At 39.2% G+C, this 25,774-nt stretch overlaps 1 protein-coding gene across 1 annotated transcript; it reads left to right on the top strand.

The window, feature by feature from the left end:
- Nucleotides 1-184: 184 nt before the first annotated feature.
- SREK1IP1 (SREK1 interacting protein 1) lies at nucleotides 185-25,774 on the top strand. Its single transcript, XM_065406142.1, has 5 exons — nucleotides 185-278; nucleotides 13,494-13,541; nucleotides 15,750-15,890; nucleotides 23,685-23,763; nucleotides 24,928-25,774. Exons 1-5 carry the CDS (start codon nucleotides 266-268, stop codon nucleotides 25,115-25,117), a joined length of 471 nt encoding a protein of 156 aa, XP_065262214.1. The 5' UTR covers nucleotides 185-265; the 3' UTR covers nucleotides 25,118-25,774.

The following is a 25,774-nucleotide window of genomic DNA, read 5'->3' as shown; positions in this document are numbered from 1 at the left end:
GGAGGCAGCCGGGGCGAGAGGCCGAGCGCGGAGCCGCCGCACAAGCGCTGAGAAACGCGCCGCCTCCGTCGCGCCTCCTAGTCCTGACACTGACCCGGCTCCTCCGCCCCGCCTCCTCCCCCCGTCACCGGGGTGATTTCACTCACCCCTCCTCGCCCTGTCTAATGGTGCGGCCCGAAGTGCGCCGCCCAAAGGCCTCCGGCCGGGAAGCGCCACCGCCTGTGTTCGACTCGGCTGGGGAAGAGGCTGCAGGGCCCTTGGCTCCATGGCGCTGCCAGGTGAGAGGCCCGTCCTGGCGTGGGGGGAGCGGGCGCCCGAGGAGACCTTGAGACACCTGGCGCAGGAGGCGAGGAAGGGAGCCTGGCTGCCCGGGGCCGTCGGCTTCCCGCATTGGCGGTGGGGGCGCCCCACAGTGAACATCCGGTCGCCCTTACTTGAAGGGGACAGGACCCCTCCTGGGAGAGTGAGTAAAGAGCAGGGGGCGGTGGGGAGGGTGCCCCCACAGACGAGATGGGAGACCAGACCAGGTGGGGCAATCCTACAAAAAGGTGCCCAGGGTGAGAACACAAAGTGAAGCTTTACAAGAGCCAGAAAGCGAGTGGGGACCGTGTATCAGCCTGGAGGGGAAGTGGCCACAAAACAAAACACAAGGAAAGAAACCCAGATTTCATGTTGTGGAAAAGTTGTTTTATATTGACATTTTAAGGCCAGAAGAGCTTATCATGATTATCTAGTCTGGCATGCACATTGCAGGCTACAGAATCTCACCCGCCCACTCCTGTAATAAAATCATAATCTGGCTAAATTACTGAAGTCCTTGAATCATGATTTAAAGACTTCAAATTACAAAGAATCCATCATTTACAGTACTGTAACCCTACAAGTGACCTGAGCCCCATGCTGCAGAGGAAAGTGAAAATCCCCAGTCTGACTCCTTTCTCATTGCAAATATGGCAATCCTTAGACCTTGAGCATGTTCATGAAACACACCAGCTAGATACCTGGGGGGAAAATATGCTCCCCGTCTAATGACCAATCTTTGGCTGTTGGAGTGGAGATATTTGTTACTAAGAGTTGTAGATGGGCCACATGCCATTGTAGGCAATTTCATCATAGCATTCCCTCCATAAACTTATCATGCTCTGTCTTGAAACCAGTTAGGGGTTTTGCCCTCACTGCTTCCCTTGGAAGGGATTATTCCCCTCTATTCGACACTGGTGAGGCCATACCTGGAGTATTCTGTCCAGTTTTGGTCCCCGTCCCCTCCCCCCCACTACAGAAGGGATGTGGACAAATTGGAGAGAGTCCAGCGGTGGGCAACAAAAATGATTAGGGGGCTGGGGCACATGATTTACAAGGAGAGGCTGAGGGACCTGGGGTTATTTAGTCTGCAGAAGAGAAGAGTGAGTGGGAATTTGATAGCAGCCTTCAACTACCTGAAGGGGGGGGATTCCATAGAGGATGGAGCTAGGCTGTTCTCAGTGATGGCAGATGACAGAACAAGAAGCAATTATCTCAAGTTGCAGTGGGGGAGGTCTAGGAAACACTAGGAGGGTGGTGAAGCACTGGAATGGGTTACCTAAGGAGATGGTGGAATCTCCATCCTTAGAGGTTTTTAAGGCCCGGCTTGACAAAGCCTTGGCTGGGATGATTTTGTTGGTGTTGGTCCTGCTTTGAGTACGGGATTAGACTAGATGACCTCCTGAGGTCTCTTCCAACCCTAATATTCTATGATTCATTGATTCCAGAACCTCACTCTGATAGTTAGAAATCTTTGTTTAATTTCAAGCCTAAACTGGTTGATGGACAGATTGTAGCCATTTGTTCTTGTGCCATCATTAGTCCCTAATTTAAATAGGTCTTCTCCCTTTTTATTCCTCTGATGGATTTGTAGAAAGCAGTCGTATCTCCCCTCAGCCTTCATTTGGTTAGGCTAAACAAGTCAAGCTCCTTAAGAGTATGTCTATGCAGCAAAGAAAGTTCTGTAGCAAGTCCGTGCCAGCCGACTCGGGCGGCGAGGCTGTTTCGTTGCTGTGTCAGTTTCTGGGCTCGGACCGGAGCCTGGACTCTAGAACCCTGCGGGGTGGGAGGGTCCCAGAGCTTGGGCACCAGTCCAAGCCCAGAAGTCCACACAGCAATGAAACAGCCCCCAGCCCAAGCCCCCTCTTCCCTCCCCCCCGAGCCCAACTTGGCTGGCATGGGTAAGCCAGGGTTTTTTCTTTGCTATGTGGACGTACCCTAAGTCTCCTCTTGGAAAGTATGTTCTTCGTTCCTCTGATCACCCTAGTAGCCTTTCTCTGCACCTGTTCCAGTTTGAATTCATCTTTCTTAAATATTACAGATGAGGTCTCACCAGTGGTTTGTAATATGGTAATAACATTTCCTTATATCTACTGTAAATATCTTACCTGATGCATCCTAGGATTGCATTAGCTTTTTTGACGGCTGCATCACATTGGTGACTTATGGTCGTTCTGTAACTGACCAAAACTTCAAGGTCTTTTTCCTCCTCTGTCATTTCCAACTGATATGTCCCCAGTTTATAGAAAAAAATCTTGTTGTTCTTAGGTGCATGAGCTTGCACTTTGCACTTTTAAATTTCATCCTATTGCTATTGTTACCTAGGGTTTTCAGAAGCCAAAGCAGTGGTAATTTAACTGTTTCTCTGTAGGCAGTGTCAGGAATAAATGAGTGGGGACACAGCTCCTCCATCTGATCAATGATTGGCACAAACGAGTGTTTTTACCTAAAACTACTTTTTTATTAGGTCTCAAGCACATGCGCATGCACACACATGCTGTAGCAGTAGATTCAGATTTAGGTCTGAATCTACCAAAGTTTAAGATGATTTTGAGGAATCAGCAGCCAGCCTTCCGGGGGCCCTCCTTCCATCTAGCTGCTGGGGAACTTAGGTGTCAGGTTCTTGTCTAAAGAAGAGCTTCCTCAGTCTGATCCAAAGTATATTCTTTTACCTAATCTTTTATAGCTAACTTTAAACAAAGCACATAACTTACAGTGACTCCTAGTGGATCACCATAGTAACCCCCAAAAGTCACCAATTCTCGTAATTTCAGCAAACTACTCATTATCTCATATCAAAGCATTTCTAGTCATAACAATAAAACGTACGTGTCAGAGGCACTTAAAACCAAGGTCGGCTGTCCAAACATTCCTTCTATTTTCACTAACTCCTTGTCCCATCCTTCCATTCTGATTAGTAGAACTGCAAACATGCAGCTGCACGTTCTTGCTTCTCAGGGCCAAAATTATTCCTAGCTATGCTATGTGGAGTTTGGTTTTTCAGCTAGCAGTGACTGAACATACAAGATGGCTGATGGCAGTATTGCCACGTTCTGGGGTTACCGCAGGACTGTCAAATTCTGGGTAACACTATTACTCCAGTTTTCAAGGTCATCTACCCTTCTTGTATGATGTTCCAGTCCTCCTCCATATTGGCAATACCTCCCAACTTTGTGTCATCTGGAAATTTTATTAGCGTACTCCTATTTTTTGTGCCAAGGTCATTAATAAAAATGTTAAATAAGACTGGTCTCAAGACTGATCCCTGAGGAACTCCACTAGTAACCTTCCTCCAGCCTGACAGTTCAGCTTTTGCTACGGCCAGTTGTAGTTTCCCCTTTCACCGATTCCTTATGTGTCTTTCAATTCTCATATTAATCCCTATTTTCTCCAGTCGTAAGTTTCAAAAAGAGAGACAGACAGACACAGCCTTTGGCTTCTCGGATGCAGGGCCGGCTCCAGCATTTCTGCCGCCCCAAGCCAAAAAAAAAAAAAAAAGCCGCAATCGTGATCGGCGGCAGCAATTGGGGGGGGAGGGGAGCCACGATTGGCGGCAGCAGTTCAGCGGCAGGTCCTTCGCTCCTAGAGGGAGTGAGGGACCTGCCGCCCCCGAATTGCCGCAGGTGCCGCCCCTCTCCCTTGGCCGCCCCAAGCACCTGCTTGTTAAGCTGGTGCCTGGAGCCGGCCCTGCTTGGATGATCTATTCCTGATCATAGGCAAGGGAAGGAGATAATTCCATACTAATTCTGCTGGGTCTCTCTGCAACATCACCAAATACTCCTATTGCAGCCCAGTAAGTGTGGGGATGAACAGAAATATCCTGAAATGACTACAGTCCTTTCTCTCAAACCAAATCCAAAGGGTTGTTATGGGCAACGGTTTCTCCACCTCCATAGCCTCTGTCTGCAGTCGGTGTCTCACAAGGCTGTTATTTTCCTCACCTTATTCCATATCTATGTGAAACCACTGGGAATGCTGGTGACAATGTTCAAGCTGAATTGCCAACAGTATATCGATGATATCCAGCTCTGCCTCTGCTTAATGTAGAGCATAAATAGCTCTGTATCCAAGTTTTCTCAGTATGGAAATAAAATTAGCTCTTAGTAGAAGAGCAGTTGAATAAAGGTGAAAGCTGAAACTCTTGGATGCAAGCTATTTGGACCTACTAATTTAAAAATGTCTGACTTTAATAGCCGCCGTTTAACATCCTCATGAGAGATCTTTATGGAAAGAGTGTAATCATCATATGAGATGACTAAATCATCTGGCTTATCCCCAAATACAGAAAAGAAATATTTATTGAACGGTTTTGCCTTTTCTGTGTTATAATAATAATTCCACCATTTCCATTTAGTAATAGTCCAAAACCATTGTTAGGGTTCTTTATGTTCTTATATACTTGTAAAAAACACTCATCCTTTTTGTACTTAACTCTGCTGGCCATAGTTTTCTCTTTGTGTCCATTTGCTTCCCTTATCAATTGTCTACAATTCATAGCTTCTGATATATATTCATTATTGCTAACTTCCCCTTTATTTCATTTGTTATATATTGTTTTATCATCATTATCATTATTATTTTCTATAGCCCCCTTCACTTCCCCTTTAAGCCAGGTCATTTTTTTAACCAGTACGGCTTTTCTGGATTGTAGTATTATGGCTTTTGGGGCATCTAGTAAAGTGTTCTTAAACAATTCCCAATTATCATTCACATTTTTGTGATTAAATTCTTCCTCCCAACTGATATGGCTCATAATTGTTTTTAGTTTTGTGAAATTTGCCTTTTTAAAGCACCAAGTGCATATATTACTGGTTTGGACTTTATTCTGCCTGCATGTGGCAAATGTGATCAAATCATAATCACTTGTACCTAAGCTACCACTAATTTTTAGTTCTGTGATGAATTCCTCTTTATCTGTAAAGATGAGATCTAATATAGAATTTGCCCATGTTGGATGCAATACTTTTTGAGTTAGGAAATTGTCATCTAGAATATTTAGAAATTCTGAAGATGTGTTAATACTGACAGCATCTGACCTCCATATGTCACTCAAACTTAAGGCCCCCATGATCACACAACTTTTTTTCCTACATATATAGATATGTGTTTAACAAGCAGGTCACCCTGTTCCTTAGTGTTGTTTGGTGGTCTGTAGCAGACAATAACTAAAAGCACAAAATGGGAGTATATCTGTTAGGACATTGACTCTGAATGCATATGGATCACTTTCTTCTGAGTTCTCATTCACTTGGAAACAGATAATGTCATTTTTGACAGAGTGCCATTACCCTTTCCCTTTTGCCCACTTGATATTTCTTAAATAAATTATAACCGTTGATTTTTGCATTCCAATTGTGCAAATATTCCCATCAGGTTTCTGGCACCAACTGGATCAAATTTTTGTTCATAAATGAGCAATTTCAGGCTCCTAGCATTGGCGTATACATAATTAAAGAATTTTTTTTCTCTTCTTGTCCTTTGGTTCCTTGATTAATTGTGTTCACAGCATCTCAATTTTGTGTTAAATGAATGCCCATTTCTTCCCTCTTCTTACTCTCTCCTTTTGTTATTAGTTTACCGCCCTCCTAACTACTGTAGCCAGGCTGTCCCTGAGAAAATTGGTTCCCTTTCTACTGAGATGAAGGCAATCCAAACTGTACAGCCAATTCTCCCCATAAGTGGACCAATATTCCATAAAGTTAAAACCGTACATCCTCACCACTTACCTAGCCAGAGATTCACTTTCAGAATCTTTTGACTTCTTGGAGATCCTCCGTGTCCTTTGGTGAAGGAAGACAGAAGATCACTTGGACATTCTCCTTCTTCAGCAGCATTCTAAGTTCCCTGAAGTCATCTATAATCTGTGAGATATCCCACAGTGCAGTGGCATTAGGGCTGATGTAGACTATCACCAGTGGATCCTTACCCATCAACTTCAGAAGCCTATCCAGTCTTAGTGTGACATGACATTTCTTGGCTCTGGGAAGGCCGCATGCTGCCTTTTGTCTGTCAGTCCTTGGCAGAATGTTTTTTCTATTCTTGTTGTTGTAGAATCCCCAACAAAGATCATCAATCTTCCTTGGCGCCAGTTGAAGATCTCTTTGTGGGCAAGCTTGATTTTCTTACGGGTTGGGCCAACCAGACATCCACTGGTGTGTCCTGTACATCTCTCTGTTCCATGGACCAGCCGGATCTTCAGAGAGATCTTCCACAGTTTCCACATTGAGGACCTGGTATCGATGGTAAACTTCTAGCTGTGTGGAATTCCTCCTAGGTCCTCTTCTCTTTGGTGGTTGCAGCCTACCCATCTTTGTCAGCCTCCAACTGTGTAGAAAGCCACCTTGACTTCTGCCTTTGGTCATTAAGAACTGCTATGCCTTTGCTGAGTTCCTCTCTCTCTGACTCCTTGGTGGCCAGTTTGTCTCTTCCAGGAACCTGAGATATTGATGTTTCCTGAACTTAGTTGTCTAGGAACTCCTCTGATTCTCGGTAGTATCTCTACTTGCCCTTTTAATCCAATATTTTTTTTCTTTCAGCATGGCCATCAACTTGCACTTCATGCACAGGAAGTCCCAGCTTCAGGCAGGAAAGAAAACATGGCACATCCATTGTAGGTCACCCCCACTGTTCTGTCCCTGGCCACTGCACAATCAAACATAGATTTGGACCTGGAAGGAAATTATCTCTGTCCCCCTCTGAACTCCTTCCCAAACTATCATGTTAGCTACCTCTGTTCACAGCTCTTGAGTTCACCTAGCAAGTGACTTTTTATACCAAGTCTCCCTGCTTAGCTCAGCTCAGCTCAGCCCCATCCATCACTACCAGGGAGTAATTAACTACTGAGACTTCAAACAGCAGGGCTGATCAAAGGTAAAAGGGTCAGAACCACATGGCCCTTACCAAGACACCAGCAAACAGAGCTGTCTCTGCTGATTACTCAGGGGCCCACAGACAGCTATGCAGCCCATACACAGAGAACAAACAAGGATGAGAGATTGCCGCCTCCTCAGCAGTCTCTTCCCTCTCTGCCATCCCTAAGTCCTGTGGTCTTGCAGCTTGCTGCATCTCACCATCCTTCTAGGCAAGTGTCCCACTTCTGAAGACCTCAACCAGTGCACTGAAGTGGGAATCCTCCTGCTGAATTTAGGGAGTCTGAAAGAGATGTGTGTCAGGGAGGAAATGAGACTGGCAGAAAACTCTGCTTCATAATATGTATGTGCCCTGTATTGCATAGCTTGTCTATGTCCTTTAATACACTGGCAAATTAGCTTTCTAAAACTTTTACATGTGGATTTGATGGGTCCTTGGTGTTTTGCAGAGCTTCCTGAAGACAATGAGCTTCCCAGCAAGCCAAAGATAGCTTGCTAGGAGCTGGTGTACTATTTTGAAGTTCCCATTTAAAATCTGGTTATTTTTATTTTATTATTTTTATGCTGTAATAGCATTAATCTCTTGTCCTGTTGACTTAGAATTAGTTAAAGGATCTAATTCAAACCAATTTTGAGGCCACTATTTATTTTTCCACTGGGGGGCAGGAGGAGTAGGAGGGGAGTTTAAGAGGGAGAATCAGTTTATAGTTGCAACCTTAACTATGAAGTGCCAGCAGCTGCTCCATTATGAAGTCATGTCATGTCAGTGTAAGGAAAGAAGAAATGGGCGGTCAGCTTGTTCCTTGTGAGTTCCTTGGGGACAAAGGGACTGTCTTTTTGTTCTGTATTTGAAAAGCACCTAATACAGTGGAGTCCAGATCCATGACTAGGGCTCATAGACACTAGGGTAATATTAATGATATATAATAATGGGGGGGGGGTTAGTTTCAAGAATTTTGTATATGTAATTTCAATTTAAGTCTGCAGAAGTATTCTGTTATTAATAAAGAGCTTTGAATATCTTCTGGTGTATTTTCAACTCAATTAAGCAGCCATGACAAAAGAATCAGAAAAATACACAAATGAAATTATCATGCAACTTTAACATCATTTTCAGAAGGCTAAGTTCTTCAGATTTTTTTGTACAAAATATCCTACCGTAGGCAGAATTCTCAGTGTCTGATTTCTGATGTTATCTGCCCTGCGCTTGTTTCTACCCTCTTTAATTTTTTTTACATCCTAGCTTATTGCTTTACAAAGGATATAACATATTCTACCTTAATACCACAAATGAAACTATTTCTGCATGAAAGCATCAGCTAAAATGCTGAGTTACTAAATTAAGATATCAAAAACAAAATATTAAAAGTAGGGCTGTTGATTAATTGCAGTTAATTCACGTGATTAACTCACGTTTTAATTGCACTGTTAAACAATAGAATACCAAATGAAATTTATTAAATATTTTTGGATGTTTTTCTATATTTTCAAATATATTGATTTCAATTACAACACAGAATACAAAGTGTACAGTGCTCACTATTCTTTTTTCAATTACAAATATTTGCTCTATAAAATGATAAACAAAAGAAATACTATTTTTCAATTCACCTCATAAAAGTACTGTAATGCAATCTCTTTATCGTGAAATTGCAACTTAGAAATGTAGATTTTTGTTGTTGTTGTTGCATAACTGCACTCAAAAACAAAACAATGTAAATCTTTAGAGCCTACAATCCATTCAGTCCTACTTCTTGTTCAGCCAATCACTAAGACAAACAAGTTAGTTTACATTTATGGGAGATAATGCTGCCTGCTTCTTATTTACAATATCACCTGAAAGGGAAAACAGGCGTTCGCATGGCACTTTTGTAGCTGTTATTGCAAGATATTTACGTGCCAGACATGCTAACCATTTGTATGCCCCTTCATGCTTCGGCCACCTTTCCAGAGGAAATGCCTCCATGCTGATTGCGCTTGTTAAAAAATGTGTTAATTAAATTTGTGACTGAATTCCTTGGGGGAGAATTGTATGTCTTCTGCTCTGTTTTACCCGCATTCTGCCATATATTTCATGTTATAGCCGTCTCGGATGATGACCCAGCACATGTTGTTAGTTTTAAGAACACTTTTGCAGATTTGACAAAACGCAAAGAAGGTACCAGTGTGAAATTTCTAAAGATAGCTACAGCACTTGACCTAAAATTTAAGAATCTGAAGTGCCTTCCAAAATCTGAGAGAGATGAGGTGTGGAGCATGCTTTCAGAAGTCTTAAAAGAGCAACACTCCCATGCGGAAACTACAGAACCCGAACCACCAAAAAAGAAAATCAACCTTCTGCTGGTGGCACCTGACTCAGATGATGAAAACCAACATGCGTCGGTCTGCACTGCTTTGGATCGTTATCGAGCAGAACCCATCATCCGCATGGATGCATGTCCTCTGGAATGGTGGTCAAAGCATGAAGGGACATACGAATCTTTAGCGCATCTGGCAAGTAAATATCTTGCGATACAGACTACAACAGTGCCATGTGAATGCCTGTTCTCATTTTCAGGTGACATTGTAAACAAGACGGCAGCATTATCTCCTGCAAATGTAAACAAACTTGTTTGTCTGAGCGATTGGCTGAACAAGAAGTAGGATGGGGTGGACTTGTAGGCTCTAAAGTTTTACATTGTTTTATTTTTGAGTGCAGCTATGTAACAAAAAAATGCTACATTTATAAGTTGCACTTTCATGATAGAGATTTCACTACAGTACTTGTGTGAGGTGAATTGAAAAATATTACTTGTGTTTATCATTTTTACAGTGCAAATATTTGTAATAAAAATAATATAAAGTGAGCACTGTGCACTTTGTATTGTGTTGTAATTTGTAATATATTTGAAAATGTTGAAAAACATCCAAAAATATTTAATAAATTTCAATTGGTATTCTATTGTTTAACAGTGCGATTACGATTAATTTTTTTGAGTTAACTGCCATTAATTGACTGCGCCCTTGTTTGTGTTTATCTCGCAGTCTAGAAATCGTAATTTAGATTTTGTATCTGTGGAAATACGTATGTACAATTAATGCATGAGTGCATATGACAAATTTTATATAATTTGTAATGATTGTAGGGTGAATGAAAATCTGTTTTGTGTTTTCTTAAATCATTTTTTTTATTCACATTGGATTTTGGATTTAAATCGGTAATTTTTTTTTTAAATTTACATACAGATATAGTTAAAAAGTAATTGGTTGAAAATTAATTTTTAAATTGACAATCTATGTTAAGGCCTAAACTTATTATAATCTGTTAAAATCCTCTAGGCTAAATACAAGAAATACTATTAATCAGTACGTTTCCTGATAAAGTATTAAAGAAAGTCAAAGCTCTGAACTGGTGGAAGTCACTGGCTAAGCACCTGGAACCAGTTTTTGTTGAAGTGCTAAATCTGCTTTTGACAGCAGTGGCCTCTTCTGTAGATGCAGAGAGAGTATTTTAATCATTTCAGTTTATTTCAACTAGTTCAGTTCAATGACTACTTCATTCAAAGTTAAAAAACCTTTTGGGAGTTGGAAAAGCAGGAAAGCTTGTTTTCCTCTTCCAATCTATAAACAAAAAACAAGGTGTAAGAGGATGATCTCTACTATTTAGTGATATTTCAGAACCCCATTTGGCAAGGCCCACAGGTTTACTCACAAACCCAAGGAAAGCAGACAGACTGCTGATAACCCTGAGTTCTTGAATCCAGTATCCAGGTTTCATTCACACAGGAAGAGTGCCACATCTCAGTGATCAGGTGGAAGGTAGCAGGCTAATGAATTGTCTGTCAGATAGACAGAGACCTCAGGTCCCAACATGATCTTTTATATACAATATTACATATCACTTTTTATCAACACTCCTCATTCTTTAGCACAATCGCTCCTTTTCTATTTGGTAATATTTACTACCGTATATGATAATCCTGATTGCACACTAAGTTATATAACATGTTTTTCTAAATTTTTAACAATAACAAAACTATCAATTCTAGTTATCTGACAGAAACTTCCCTCATTTTCCCTAGACACACCAAAAACTCAATAACAGAATGTCCAGATGTTACTATTCATTGCCAGGAACCTTTGTTCACGCTGTCCTATCTCGAAAGATTTTACAGAGGTCATAACCATACTCAATTATGCAGGCATACATAATCTACATATATATTGCTCATATATTACTTATGCATCTATTTATACACTAATTGCTAATCAATTATCCACTAAGTAAGGATTAGGCCTTTATCATGTTATATGAGGTAAGCTTACCTAACCAATGCTTCATTTACTTATATACTAGTTCTAAAATCTTGAAGGACATGGCGACCAGAAACAATCAGTTAAATTCACTAACTATAGATAAACAAAGAATGTATTAATAAATTTGTTAGTTTAAGGGTATGTCTAAACTGAAATTAAAAACCCCTGGCTGGCTCATGCCAGCTGACTTAGGTGCACAGGGTTTGGGGTAAAGGGCTGCTTCATTGCGTTTGGGTTCAGGCTGGAGCCTGAGCTCTGGAACCCTGCCCCCTCGCGGTATACCAAAGCCCAGCTCCAGCCCAAGCCCGAATGGCCACACTGATTACTGAACAGCCCTTTACCCTAAGCCCCATGAGCCCAAGTCAGCTAGCTTAGGCCAGCTGCAGGTTTTTAATTGCAGTCTAGACGTATTCTTAAAGGCAAAACATATTATGATAAACTTTTTTTTCCTGTGTATCCAGCACATTTAAGGTGGTTTTATTTAATTAAAAATGTTTTGGGAAATTCTTAGTTGAATTTTATTATCTATCCAACTAGAGCTTGACAAAAATCATTAGTGACAAAATTTGGTAAATAAGACATGCATCATTCACCATTTTCTAAAATAAAAAAGTAAAAATTAAGACTCTAAATGAAAGTTAAGCTATATAATTGCTTGAATAAATGTATATAGATATAGTATGTCCTCCTAGATAGCAAAAAGAAGCCCCACATTTAGTTTAAAGGCTATATTTAGTTGGAATTAACACATTTTAATGGTAGGCTAATTTTCATTTGTTGCTGTTCTTTAGGAAAAGAACTAAAAAATAAAAATGCAAAACATCATTAAAATAGATGACTCCAGTCATTCAGAGTGGATTTATTTAAAAGTACTTGGCACTAATTGTTTTAACATAGAATATCAGGATTATTGTGATAGGATACGCTGTAGAAAAGTGACTTTGGAGATGTTGTAACACCATAGTATTCTGTTTCCCTTTACATTATGGCTCAATGCTTTTGGTTACCAAAATAAGTAAAAAGGGTGAGAGGAGGTGCATGTTATGGGAGCAGCTTATGCCCCTTCTGATAGTGTGGTGGCCTGTGTGTAAGCACCAGATATGATTGCCATTCACCTCGGGGGAAATGATTTAGGAATGTGTAAAGAGGTGGACTTAATGTTCAGAGCTAAGAGGGACTTGAGCCAGATCCTGGAACTTTTCCCAGGAGTAAAAACTATTTGGATGGGCATGTTGTGATACAGGGTGTGGCAGGAAGCTGTGAAGCCTCCGTGGGTTGACACGGGTAGGAGGTCTGAGAACAGGGAGGTGGCCAAAATCATGGATGGCATAAGGGATTTGGTGATTTCTCATCCTTACGTAGCATATCGGGCAAGAGTTATTCAGGGCAGATGAGGTTGATCTGCAGACTTAGAAGCTGATATGTTTTTGGCTGGTATTGAAGAAGGCATCAGAAGATTTCTGGGAACCCAGCTAGATATGGGGGAAGGCAGCCAAGCTAATTGCTGGTGCCTCCTTGTGGCAGATGTCCAGTGCAGGTACTCCATAGGGAATGGATAGAGTGATCAGATAAAATAGATTGAGAAAGGATTTAAAGGAGATATTCTTTAAAGGAGTGGAAATAGGTGTTTAGGGACTGGTACGACAGCTAGTCAGCCCCCCTCATTTGGGGAGGGGGTGAGAGGTCCCAGCAGTGGGATTGCTGAGGACCAGGATGGGTAAGGGGCAGTGCTGTCCCCGGGTGTATGTAAATAATTAGAGAATTATCTGCACTGTAAACTTTTATCTGCCGGGTACTCCCAGACATTTAGGAATAAAGTTGCAGCCTAATTAAAACACATCCAGTGTTTCCTGTCCTTCCGGCATAGCCGGACAATAGACCGGATATTAGGTTTTCTAATAGACTTTTCTAATGAATAAATCACTACAGAATGCGTATGTACTTTAACGCGGTGTCAAGTCAAATATAAAAAGAAACTAAGTTCTAATTAGTAACACCCAATATTAATGGAAGTTTGTTTGTTTTCAGGTGGAAATAAGGATAATATCAGGGCAGGATGCAAGAAGTGTGGCTATCGTAAGTATGAAGGCAGTATAAAGATGCCCAGAGTGCAGTTTCTCTCAAACTTCTGAAAGCAGAGCTCTCTCTTCGGGAAAATGAAACAGTTCCCCCTCCACACATACATACACAAACACACCTCCTCTGCAGTTCGTTGTTAAAAGCCTGCCTATCATAATTTATACTTTTTTTGTGTGCTCCCTACTCCCACACTGTGGGAAACCTTAGTGTAGATCTTCATAATAAGTAGGGCCCTACCAATTTCACGGCCGTGAAAAATGTGTCATGGGCCGTGAAATAAGCCTTTCCCTGTGAAATCTGATCTCCCCTGTGCTGTTGGGAGTGCCCCAGCCAGGGGCTTCTAGCTGCAAATCCCTGCTGGGCTGGGGAGGGACAGGACTTCCCCTTTACCTGAAGGGCTGCTCAGTGGCAGGGGGATCAGACCCACCTCCGGGTACCTTTTGGGTTGGGACCGCCAGGTGAAATTTCAGATGTAAACATCTGAAAACATGAAATTGACCAAATTGAAAGCCTTCTTACTGAGAAATTGATCAAAATGAACTGTGCATTTGGTAGGGCCCTAATAATAAGATACTACTTCTTTCCTACATGCTTCAGTGAGAAGTGAAATGGCTAACAAATTTGACATTTTAAAGTATCCTCATTGGTATCTGAGTTGGCACCCATTTTGATGAATGAGCAGTTCACATCTGAGAACTATTGTATCAGGCTCTCTGCAAGCTCAAACAAGAATTTTTGCATTAATTACAGTCATTTCACAACTATACCAGATATACTCTTTTTTTTTTTTTTTTTTTTTTAAATGAAAGCTGAGACTCTAAAGAACAATTCAAGGGCTCTTCCTCCCCTTCTTCCTGCCCAAGAAAGCTGTTCCTCTGCATGCCCACACTTTGGAAGACACTACCATAACACACTACCTTGCAAGTACTGTAGCTGTTCTTTATCATTTCCATTGTATGTTGAGAAGCGTTGGGAAGCTCAGTGATTATTCTCTCTTAACATCTTAGCACAGAATTAGTTTTGATCTGGTTTATAGTCTATCTTTAAAAAAATTAATACTAAATCTTCTTATTACATGTTTGATACTATTTAAGTAATTAATTATTCCCTTAATTATTAATGAACATTTTGTTGACAAACCTTTCAAACCATTTTTTAATTGATTTAGAAAAAGGTTACATGGTGAGAGAGAGAGTAGACTTTCTTCCAGCAAGTTTTGACACTGCGTTGCTTTACTTGTCAACACCTCTGAAGGCAATTAGATGTTAGTATAGAATTAATTGTTTGATATGTGCAGTGTTGTAAACTTTCTAGATATTAAAGAAATTAGGAAAGCCAAGTAACCTATTCTGTTTTAATGTTCCCTCCTGCTTTGGCTTCAGGAGATTATCTTTGATGTGAAGAAGCTGTGTTTGTAGCAGTAACTAGCCTGGTTCCTGTTGAGACTTCTAGCAGCCTTTTCCTTTTGTATGGGGCTAAATTATTTTTTCAGCTGACAGCTTTACAAATTATCATAGATTTGGAGCTCCCTTTTTTCACATTTTTCCCCAGGTCCATTATTTCAGATGAGTTAGGAGTTTCTGTTGCCTGGATACAAACTTAGGATTTTTGGCCCCTAATTTTTTTTAAAATACACATTGCTATGGATAACTGCTGCTGCAGACAAAGTGTGCTTTAATGAATAGCATTTATAATATTGACTGCATTAAAAAGGAATTAGTCTATTATCTCTAAGCTAGAAATGTTATCGCTTGTTACAGTAATTGGGAGAGGGTCGTAAGACAGTTCATTTCACCTTTATCCTGGAATTTTGTTTTTGAGCTGATCATAGAAAGAATATATTGAGATTTTTTTTTTTTTTTTTTTTTTTTTTAAATGGCAAGCAGTTGCTTCCACCCCACATCTACCTTCCTGGTTCAATCCTCATGTTTCAGTATAAGTTCAGTGTAAGCTAGCTTCAAATTCCTTTTTTCTAATGTGTCTGTAAAGCACTAGAAACTCACACCGATGCACATGTTTTAGAAAATAATGAATGACATAGTATACGTACACATTCTTAGTTGATAACCTTTGGTTACTGCAGATATAATTTGTCACTGGAAGGGAAAACGCATATTTTTCAGCACAAAGCAGTAACTCTTTAACATTATTTTATAATTTGAAGTATTTCTGCTCATGGCTTACTCTTTTTTGATTTTTATTCAGCTGGTCATCTGACATTTGAATGCAGAAACTTTCTTCGGGTGGACCCCAAAAGAGACATTGTTTTAGACGTTAGCAGTACGAGCAGTGAAGACAGCGAGGAAGAGGAGCTGGGGAAACTGCAGGCCTTACCAGAGAAAAAGAGTATGTTTTAAATAACAGAGCATAATCCTAAATTGGGAAGCTATCTTGTTTAAAGTCCTGTAACTGTCATTTAACTCCTGTAGAGTTCACTTTTTACTCTGTCTTATCCAGTGACCTAAAAAAATTGCTTTTATGGCATGGCTCCAGGCTGAAGAGATTTGAGACCCCCCCTGACACCTTGTGGAAAAATGAGAAAAGCTTCTACTTAAAAACATTTGACCAAGATTTTCAAGCATGGGTGCCTACATTTAGGCTCTTAAATCCAAAAGATTGTGAGTTTTGGAATGTGCAAATGCCCATTGCAGGGAAAGTAATATACATTATTTCATTGATGTTATCCTTTGTTTACTGCATAAAGCTGAAACAATTCTCTTTTTCTCTCTCCTTCCCCCAAGTAAATGATGCCTCTTTAAATGCTTTTCTTTGTTCAGTCTGTTTCTTCTCTCTAGTTCTTAAGCATTATTTTGTTTGAATGCAGCTAATAGTTTTGATTTGACAGTTAACATTTGGAGGGATAACTGCTCGCTCTCTGTCTTGGGGAAATGAGGCTCAGCCTCTATAGAGGAAGAGAAAACAGGTGGGGTTAATTAGTCCACAGTACGCAAGTTCATCAGAAGATGACGCAGGAGGGCTAAGGTTTCAACCTACAAAAAGGTCCCAGATGGTGGATGGGGGTCTGTTCTAGCATACTGTGAGCCCCCAATTTAGGAATGCTGGGGCATGATATTCTGCTGTTAGTCTTTGTTATTCTGGGAGCTAGAATGTGTTTTAGATATGGATGCACTTTTCTTAATGTTTTTTACTCATTTGCATTATTATTGCTCTCTTATTCTAGACCCTGCCTCTACTTCCTAATCAAAACCCTATCTGTGTGCATATCTATACTGCAATCGAGGTGCAGCAGGTGTAGACATACGCAAGCTATCTTTAATCTAGCTAGTGTGAGTAGCACGGTGAAGCCACAGCAGCACAGGTGTCAGCATGGGATGTGCAAGCACACCTGGGACTCTGGTACTAACTCGGGCAACTAGCCCATGGTGAAATCCTTGCTGCTGTGACCTCACTGCTATTGGTACTCACTCTAGCAAGATTAAAGCTAGGTTGGGTATCTCTACATGAGCTACAGTCACACCTCTAACTCCTGTGTAAACATACTCTGTGAAGTGGTTATTCTGATGACATTAGGAAGGCGAGGAAGAGAGATGTGTTCCAACATAGCCTCCTGTATTGCTAGAACACTTCAAAAGAAATGCTTGGACCTCTTTTGGCAAAATGAGTTGCTGAATTTGCTTTCCCAAAAAGCCTTTCTTTTGAACTTGTGGATAGGAACTAAGTTGTTCAGAAAAACTGTGTACTTGTGGACCTAGGGATTTCTGAAACCATGGCTCTGAATGGACACTCATTTAGGAAACAAAGGTAAATGTAGCCCTAGAGAGAAACAGTTAGTTGTACGTAGATGTTTAGAGGATATTGTGTTATCCCTATCTAGTATAAATGTTCTTCCTTAAGTTGTAGGTGCTCTATACTGCATTTTTGAAAACTCATCTAGGTTTTTTGGGAATGTTTTCTCTCTGTTTTTTAAACATGTCTCCCACTTCCTGCTGCTTGTTCCACTAAACCTCAAAAGTCATTTTGACAGAAAAGAATGATGGTCACACATGATTTTAATTGGATGGACAAATTCAGCATTAAAAGGTAGATGTTTCCTGGGAAAAATCTAATTCAAAGGCTGAAGGAAGTATTATAATCAGATATGATACATCCTTGCATCTGATGTCATGGTATTAATATTATGGAATTACTTAAAATAAACACTGAATTTTGAATTTATAAGTTTTACATATCTTTGTTACTAATATCTCTTAAAACTGAAATCTGCCTGTAAACTAGATGTGTATTTTCTCTATTTATACAATTTTGTTATTGCTTGTTTGGAATTTCAACCATCAGCTGTTTTAGTGATGATATCTTCATGGTTATGGAATGATGTCATGTCCTCAATACCATCTCCCCTACCCCAGTATCAGTCTTCAGATGAGTGATCCAAGTAAACTCTCAGCAGGGCTTCCCCTCCTGGGAGTACCTGGGTTGAGTTCCTAGGATAAAGTCTTACTGCTTGAAGGATACCTTTCTATGGCATCCATGGTGGTCTGTGGGTAGTTTAAGATGCACTGGTTTAAAGTATCCTTAAAAGGATGCCTTCCTTTGTGGAAAGTTGTTTTGTTTTTTTTAAATCGGTTGTGTGATAGTCAGGTGTGGGGTACATACATCCTAAGACATGAAGGGTTTAACAGCCTTGCAACAGCTGCCCAAGATGCCACTTCACTCAAGTTTAAATTAATTCAAGAAGCAAATGAAATGTGAGGAGGAGGCAGGTTAAGCTAGGATTGCCCAGACAGAGGAACATAAAATCTCTGCCTAGAGTCTGGCAACTAGGCCCAACGTCACAGAGGACACTTGATTCCAGGTAGGGAACAGATGAGAGAAGAAGCCAAGAGTTTCAGATGGGGTTGTAAATAAAATGGGCTTGTTTCCAAGCAGGGTGGAAGAAAGTCAGAAAGACTCAGTTTAATCATGGATTTCTTTGTAAAAGTGCATTCTTGTTTATTGTTATAACCTTAATACATATCCTTCGCAACTCAGAGATAGATGTAGGTTTCATTTTTAGAAGGTACACACTATAAATTTTTAAGTGATTTATTTTGAAAACTTTCCTGATTAGTTTTACAGCTATATCAGAAAATGAATGATTGTTTGGTTATTTAATTTACCAAAGGTAACTGAAGCAGATAGTTCACCTCCCAATGACTTCATAAATATCTCCAATTCAACAGGTTAATCATTAATATTTGGAGGATTTTCTTATCATACTGTATTAGGAGGAGAACTTCACCAGACAGACATTTAAATTGTTTTATTTAACTAAAACAACAACATTATGTATTCTGGATTTTTTTCTTCAACAGCAAACGTATAATATTTTAACAAAACAAGCATATGAATTTTTGAATTTAGTTAAACATTTAAGTTTTTTAAAATCACATTTGTTTTTGTTAAAAAATTGATTTTAACTAAAATAGTTAAATGAAATATTTTAAAAAAAAAAACAAAAATTAAATCAACTATGTCAGCCAGCCAACACGAGAAACTTAAAATATTGGCTTCTGCAACTAACTCAGTCATCTTCACCTTAATTTTCCTGTTTGTTCATAATCTGGAAGAGAAAAACAAGCTTTCCTGCTTTTTCAGGTCTCAAACGATTTCTCAGTTTGGAATGAATTAGTCCAAAGGAAGAAAATATTCTTTCTACACCAGCAGAAGAAGCTACTGCTGTTAAAAGTGAGATTATGACTTCAACACTCTCTGAATCCAAGTGCTTAAGTGACTTCCACCAGTTCACTGGTGTGACTTTCTTTAAAACATCATCAGCAAACATATATTTCTTGAATGGTTCACCGTTAGCTCTGAAGTTTATTATAGTTGGCATTATGGAGGGATCATTGCTGGATGTCCATGTCATAGCCAACTCCTCTTCTTCAGCAGTTCAGGTTTGACCCTGGTACCGAGTATTGAGAATATTTGCAAGAAAATGAGCTGGAGATAGTGCTTGTCCCATTCGGTTTTTTAATGCTTGTAATTTAACTCTGTCATTGCATATTTCTCTTTTTAAGATCTCACTCAGTTCCTTCCAAATTTCAACAGCGTCAGCAATAAAACAGCTATTTCCCTGCATTTTGTTCAAGGCTACAGAAATAGGCTTCAAGGTACTCAGCATGTGTTCAACATTTCTTTTAAACCCAATGTTGAGAACTTTGGTTGTGACAGTGCCATTTATTTTTTCATGATTTTGTTCACAAACTGTCAAAACAGTCCACTACTGAAGTCCATCGCACGTCTTGTGGGAGAGTTAGCTTGATTCCTCCCACTTTTTTCAGAGCACCTGCTGCAAAGTGGTTGTTACGGAAGTATTTTGCAATTTTAACAACATTAGCCTTTATTTCTGGAACACTGAAGTCTTTGGCTAGGAGGTGCATCAAATGAGCACTGCAGCCGTATGTTATTAGCTTGGGACTCTCTTCTAAATAATTTCTTCTCATCTTGGATACATTTGCAGCATTGTCTGTGACCAAGCTGTATATTAGACATTTGAATTTTTTTCACAGTTTGTTGTAGCTTTTACTGCTACTTCTTGTAAGTATTCTGCTGTATGTGAATTTCCTGATGTATCAATTGTTTCTGTAAGGAAGACATTCCCTTCTTCTGTTGTCACACAAGCATATACAACAGGATCATTGTGGACATTGCTCCACCCATCAAGACTCAGGTTAGCAATTTTTCCCTTTAGGTCTTTTGCACACTGCTCAATTTCTCTTTCATACACTTTATCCAGCAATTTGCCTATGACATCTGCTCTGTTGGGTGGACTGTATCCTGGTCTTAATGACTGAACCGTGTTAATGAAGTGTGGGTTCTCAATCATACGGAAAGGAGAGTTGGTTGCATAAACAAACCGGGAAATTTTTTAATCAATTACCTCTTTTTGTAATCTGCTGGTTCTTATCACAAATTTATCTATGGCTGTGTCTGGATGATGATTTTTTTTTCTTTTTGCTACACATGATATACTGTGGCTATGTGACATACATGATGTGACTGAAACACTATCCTAGGCAGATAACTCTGAAACTATAGAAAATGATGGTGATCTTGACGGTGGATAGTCTTCAGAATCCTGTATGTTGAGGATGGATTCTGCTAAACAAAATAAGTCAGTGCAGTTATTTAATTATTATTTCCATACTGCTCATTTAGTATTACTTATTGCATTCACTGACACTCAGTACTACTTTAAAGGTGAAATTGTAAAAAGATCTGCCTATTTATTTTTTATCACAACTGCATCTAAAATGATAGTACCATAGAGTAACAACTATATTTTTTGCTCAAACATGAAAATTCAAGAATGGTCCAGAAGGAAGACAGGCAGTCTTTAAGAAAGAAGTATGAAATAAAAAAGTTTACCAACCTGAAGATCCTGCATGTTCAGACATGTTCCTTTCATCATCTTCAACGCAGCTTCCTCCTGAGGAGGAACACATCTCACGATGTTGTTTCATTTGGGCAACCAGGCCTTGCATTTCTTTGTTGCACTGTTTGCATTTTGCATGCATGCCTGTCTTACCCACAGGTAGAGGAACTTCATTCAAATATTCCCAAACTGGGTCTCTTTTATGGCCTGTTGCCATTATAGGTTTTCCCTTCTAGAGAGAGAATGGTATGGTAGATCTCAAATCAATGAAGGCTACAGTCAGAAAGACCTCAAGACTTCTGGAATATGCTGCTCAAACAGTTTCACATTTGTTTCTACTTCCTGTCCCTCCCTTCTCACATTTATCTCCAAGCTTCTTCACCTTCTCCAGATCTATTCCGCCCCCAACAATCTTCTATTCACTGAACTTTTTGAAACTTTGCACTTTTAGAGAGAGGTAAGGGATTGATTCTGTGTACACAAATTTTCAGAGGGACAATAGGGTTGAGGTCTGTTATTTCTCACCTCTATATATTATTTATTTAAAAACATTTTTGCAGTTAACAAGCATGTTATCTCTGGAGAGACAAATCCACAGTTAGAGAACTGCAAAACTAAGCATCTCTGACAGTATCTTCTAGACTGAGCACTGAGTCCCATTGGGTAGATAGAAAGATTAACCTAAATAATCTATACAGAAGCCCCTGGAACCCCATAAGATTGGGTCCCTAATCCATGAACTATTGGAACTCATTTACAAAAATTTTCTTAAACATTACATGAATATATTGTCTCATACTATAGAATTAGATTTTATAATCCCTATTCCATGATGAGATATCTTTGAGCTATAATGTATCTTAATTAAAACTATCTTTAGATCGGATTTTTTTGATAAAATGCTTTTTGAGGAAAAAACCTATTTAAATTAAAAAATCCGATTTTTTTTTTTTAAAATCATTGATTTTTTTCCACCCTTTTTCCAAGGGGGAGTAGGTTTCTATTTGATTATTTTCCATTACTTTGGTGACTGCAAACAGAGGTGACTGCATATCCTTCCTTGATGTAAAGGATGGCCCAGTTTACAGACTTCTTTAGCAGTTTTCTCCTGATCTGTGGGACTAGACACAACCTGGTTGGAGGAAATTGGGGTTTGGTTTGGGTGAGTGTTCCTTCTTGGAAGGACCCAGATCAGTACAGTACTCTTGTTTTAAGGTTCTTCCTTTGTGGTATTCCATTGTTTGGGGACGGATGTGGTCTGTGGCCGCATTATCTGTCCTACCTTCTTCATAGGCCGCGTCGTTCTCTTATGAGTTTGCATAATTCTTCCACAAGGAAATTTTAAAGGTATTAACAGCAGTTGTCACCGGCTGCCATTTTTTCTCAGTAATGACACTTTGCCTTTATCTAGTGTGTTCCATTTGAATATCTCAAAGTGTTTGATGGCAAAACTGAGGCACAGAGAGAGAAGTAATTTGCCCACAGTCACCGGCAGAGCTGGGAATTGAACCTAGGTCTACTAGGTCACAGTCTAGTGCTCTATCCGTCACTGTATCCCTTTCTGCCATGTGTTGTTTCCCACACGCACTTTAACATAATTTAGTACTAATGAAATATACTAACTGAACTGCCTTAATCAAAGTTTGCTTTTTTGTTTAGTTTTTTAAACCAGTGGTTCTCAAACTTTTGTACTGGTGACCCCTTTCACATAGCAAGCCTCTGAGTGTGACCCACCTTATAAATTAAAAACACTTTTTTGTATAATTAACACCATTATAACTGCTGGATGCAAAGCGGGGTTTGGGGTGGAGGCTGACAGCTCGTGCCCCCCCCCCCCATGAAATAACCTTGCGACCCCCTGAGGGGTCCCAACCCCCAGTTTGAGAACCCCTGTTTTAAACTAAACAGAACAGGGAAAGTGAGGGAAGCTACAGTGGAGGCTTCCCCACCATTGTTTTCAGTCACTACCTTGACAAGCTACCTGACTAGAACAACAAATATTTGATTCTCCATGCCTGTTCAGACCTTTGTACCTCTGGTGAGACTGCCAACAAAGGGGTCAAATATGCTAGTAATTTTTGTGATATGTGCCTTACAGTATCCAGGTTTATCAGTACGAAGGTGGTTGCTGTAATATGCTGATGAGCCACAACAAAGTGACATGCATGTCCATCATCCCGCAGCTGCCATGGATAAATCCTACTTTGGTATAAACAATTGCTCTTTGTGAGAGTGTCCATATACAGTCTAGATTACACACAAAAATAGTAAATGAGATGGGGGGGACATGAGTTATTCGGATAAACAAGAGGGAGTGTCTTTTGTATTCGATACATGTGGAAAATAGGACCTCCTTTCAGATCTTTGAGTTTCAGATAAATGAGGCTTGATGTTACTAAAGAGTTAAAAAGAACATTAGCATGGAAACCCCCTGAAGGGGATGTAAACACAGATTTTTGGAGGAAGAAGTGCAAGGAACTGCCTCTTATGAATGTAGCAGTTTTTACCATGTTTCACATACCTAATTTTATTCTTGGTACTTAGATGCAGGTCCTTTACAATGTGAGTTGTGTAACCAAAGTGCGGCTGCTCTGCAAAATATTTGAAATGAACCTGCAAAATAGCACTTAGTTACAAAATGTTTTGGTCTTGAAACAAACATTAGCAATAAAAAAAAATTACTGATTTCAGTGAGAGTTTTTAAATTAATTTTGAAGTTAAAAAGGAAAAATATTTTGTATAAAATGCAATTTTTATATCCACAGATACAAGTCAGGAGGAGGAAAAGAAGAATCTAAAAAGAATAAGCAAAGAAAAATCCAAATCAAAGAAATTAAGGAAAAGGTAACTTACAAATACCTAATTAAGCCCAAAACAGAATTTTCTTAATATTTTAAAATATTTTATGGAGGTTTTTCGCCTTCCTCCGCAGCATGGGGCAGGGGTCGCTTGCTGGAGGATTCTCTGCGACTTGAAGTCTTTAAATCATGATTTGGGGACTTCAACAGCTGAGTCAAGGGAGAGAATTATTCCAGGAGTGGGTGGGTCAGATTTTGTGGCCTGCATCATGCGGGAGGTCAGACTAGATGATCATAATGGTCCCTTCTGACCTTAAAGTCTATGAGTCTGAGTCTAAGTCCAAAATATACTTACCAAATTGTTATATCCTGTGCACGTTAACCTTTATTTTTGCTTCTACAAAAGCACATATACTAAATTTGAATGTCTGATACAGAATTTTTACCCTATAAAACTAAACATACTACTAATCTTTTGCATACAAATCCGGAACATGGCTAAAAAGTGATTAGACATTGCAATTACAAATGCTAAAAGAAAACTCTTGTTTACTCTAAACAACAAGATGTATATATCTTTTGCATCTGGTAACATCTGCTCTCTGAATTGGCAGGGATTGTGGGAACGGGAATGGTAGTACAGCCATTTGTTTTAAGGTATTAAGTTAGATTTTATTACTGTAGGTTTTCTGGTCAAGGTTTCATCTCCTTATGTGCCTTGTTTTCATGCTTTCTATCAATTTTTTAAAGACCTAAACATATAAGATCATTTGCCTATCAATAAAGTTTCAACCTTGAAATGTCTACATTCCATATTTTGGAAAATGCTGTAGGCAGAGCAAAGAAATAAAATTAACGTTTAAACCAGTAAGATACAATTAGTAATTAATTTACAAGCATGAGTCACTAACTCTTTCCAAACATAACCTACACATTTCTGAACACTTTTAGTTAAGGAGTGCTTTCCTTGCTTTCCTGGTGAGGCAACCTCATCAGAGAGGCCAAGGTTTGGATGAGCATGGATATGATTGATTCTCCCATTACAGGCTGGAGTGGACAACCTCTATACCTACTGCACGAATTCATGTGTTTATACAATCTCCAGCATTAAATTCAGTGTAGAAAGAAAAATAAAGTGAATATATGATTCACCCATACATACCCTGATTGATAAAGTAATCCGTATTAATTTTTTGGTTTTTTTTAACAGATCTTATTCATCAAGTGTCACTGAAGAAGAAGATCCAAAACCAAAAAAACAGAAATCCCACAAAAAAGAAAGGAAAAAGGAGAAAAAGAGTAAATCTAAGAAAGGAAAACATCACAAAAAAGAAAAAAAGAAGAGAAAAAAAGAAAAACAATCATCATCTGATAGTTCAGACTCCTCTAGTAGCGACTGAGGAGTTAAAGCTGAATGCACTCATTACCCTGAAAGATTAGGATTGCTTACCTTTCAGATCTATCCTATGTGTGCTTTACAATACTGTCAGGTTAAAAAAATTTATCTATATATTTTAAAAGTACATTTATTTACAAATATCCACACCTTAGATTATTAAAACGAAATATTTGGGGGTGGGAGGGAAATCTACATGTTGTTTTTTGCGATTAATGGTGTTTCACTATTTCCATTCTATGCAAGTTGGACCAAGAAAATAGACTAGTTGTTTAAACTTTTGTGGTTAGTTCATTTCTAGTCAGTTTTTGATTGTTAGCTCCCATGCATGACCAGAATATTCAGATTGCTAACACGTGCAGGGAAAGATTTGAACTAATTAAAATGTGCTTTCCACGGGAATTTTTAACAAAATTTGTTGAAACATTTTTATTAATTTTAAGTTTTCTAAAATCTTGATTTTTATTAAAATAAAAACCTACATGTTTGACATAATTCCATATCAGCCACCACTTAAAAGCAATAAATAGAGACATTGATGAATAAAAATAAGGACATTGAGCTAGAAGAAAGGTTGAGGGTTTTTTTGTTTGTTTGTTTTGTTTTTTTGAAGGGACAGAGTAAGGGAAGAAATAGTAAATATTTGCTACAAATAAGAACA

Source organism: Emys orbicularis, chromosome 6, assembly GCF_028017835.1.
Source record: "Emys orbicularis isolate rEmyOrb1 chromosome 6, rEmyOrb1.hap1, whole genome shotgun sequence".
In the NCBI taxonomy this organism is placed as follows: domain Eukaryota; kingdom Metazoa; phylum Chordata; order Testudines; family Emydidae; genus Emys; species Emys orbicularis.
Note: the sequence above shows the minus strand (reverse complement) of the source record. Positions and strands in the feature narration are given on the sequence as shown.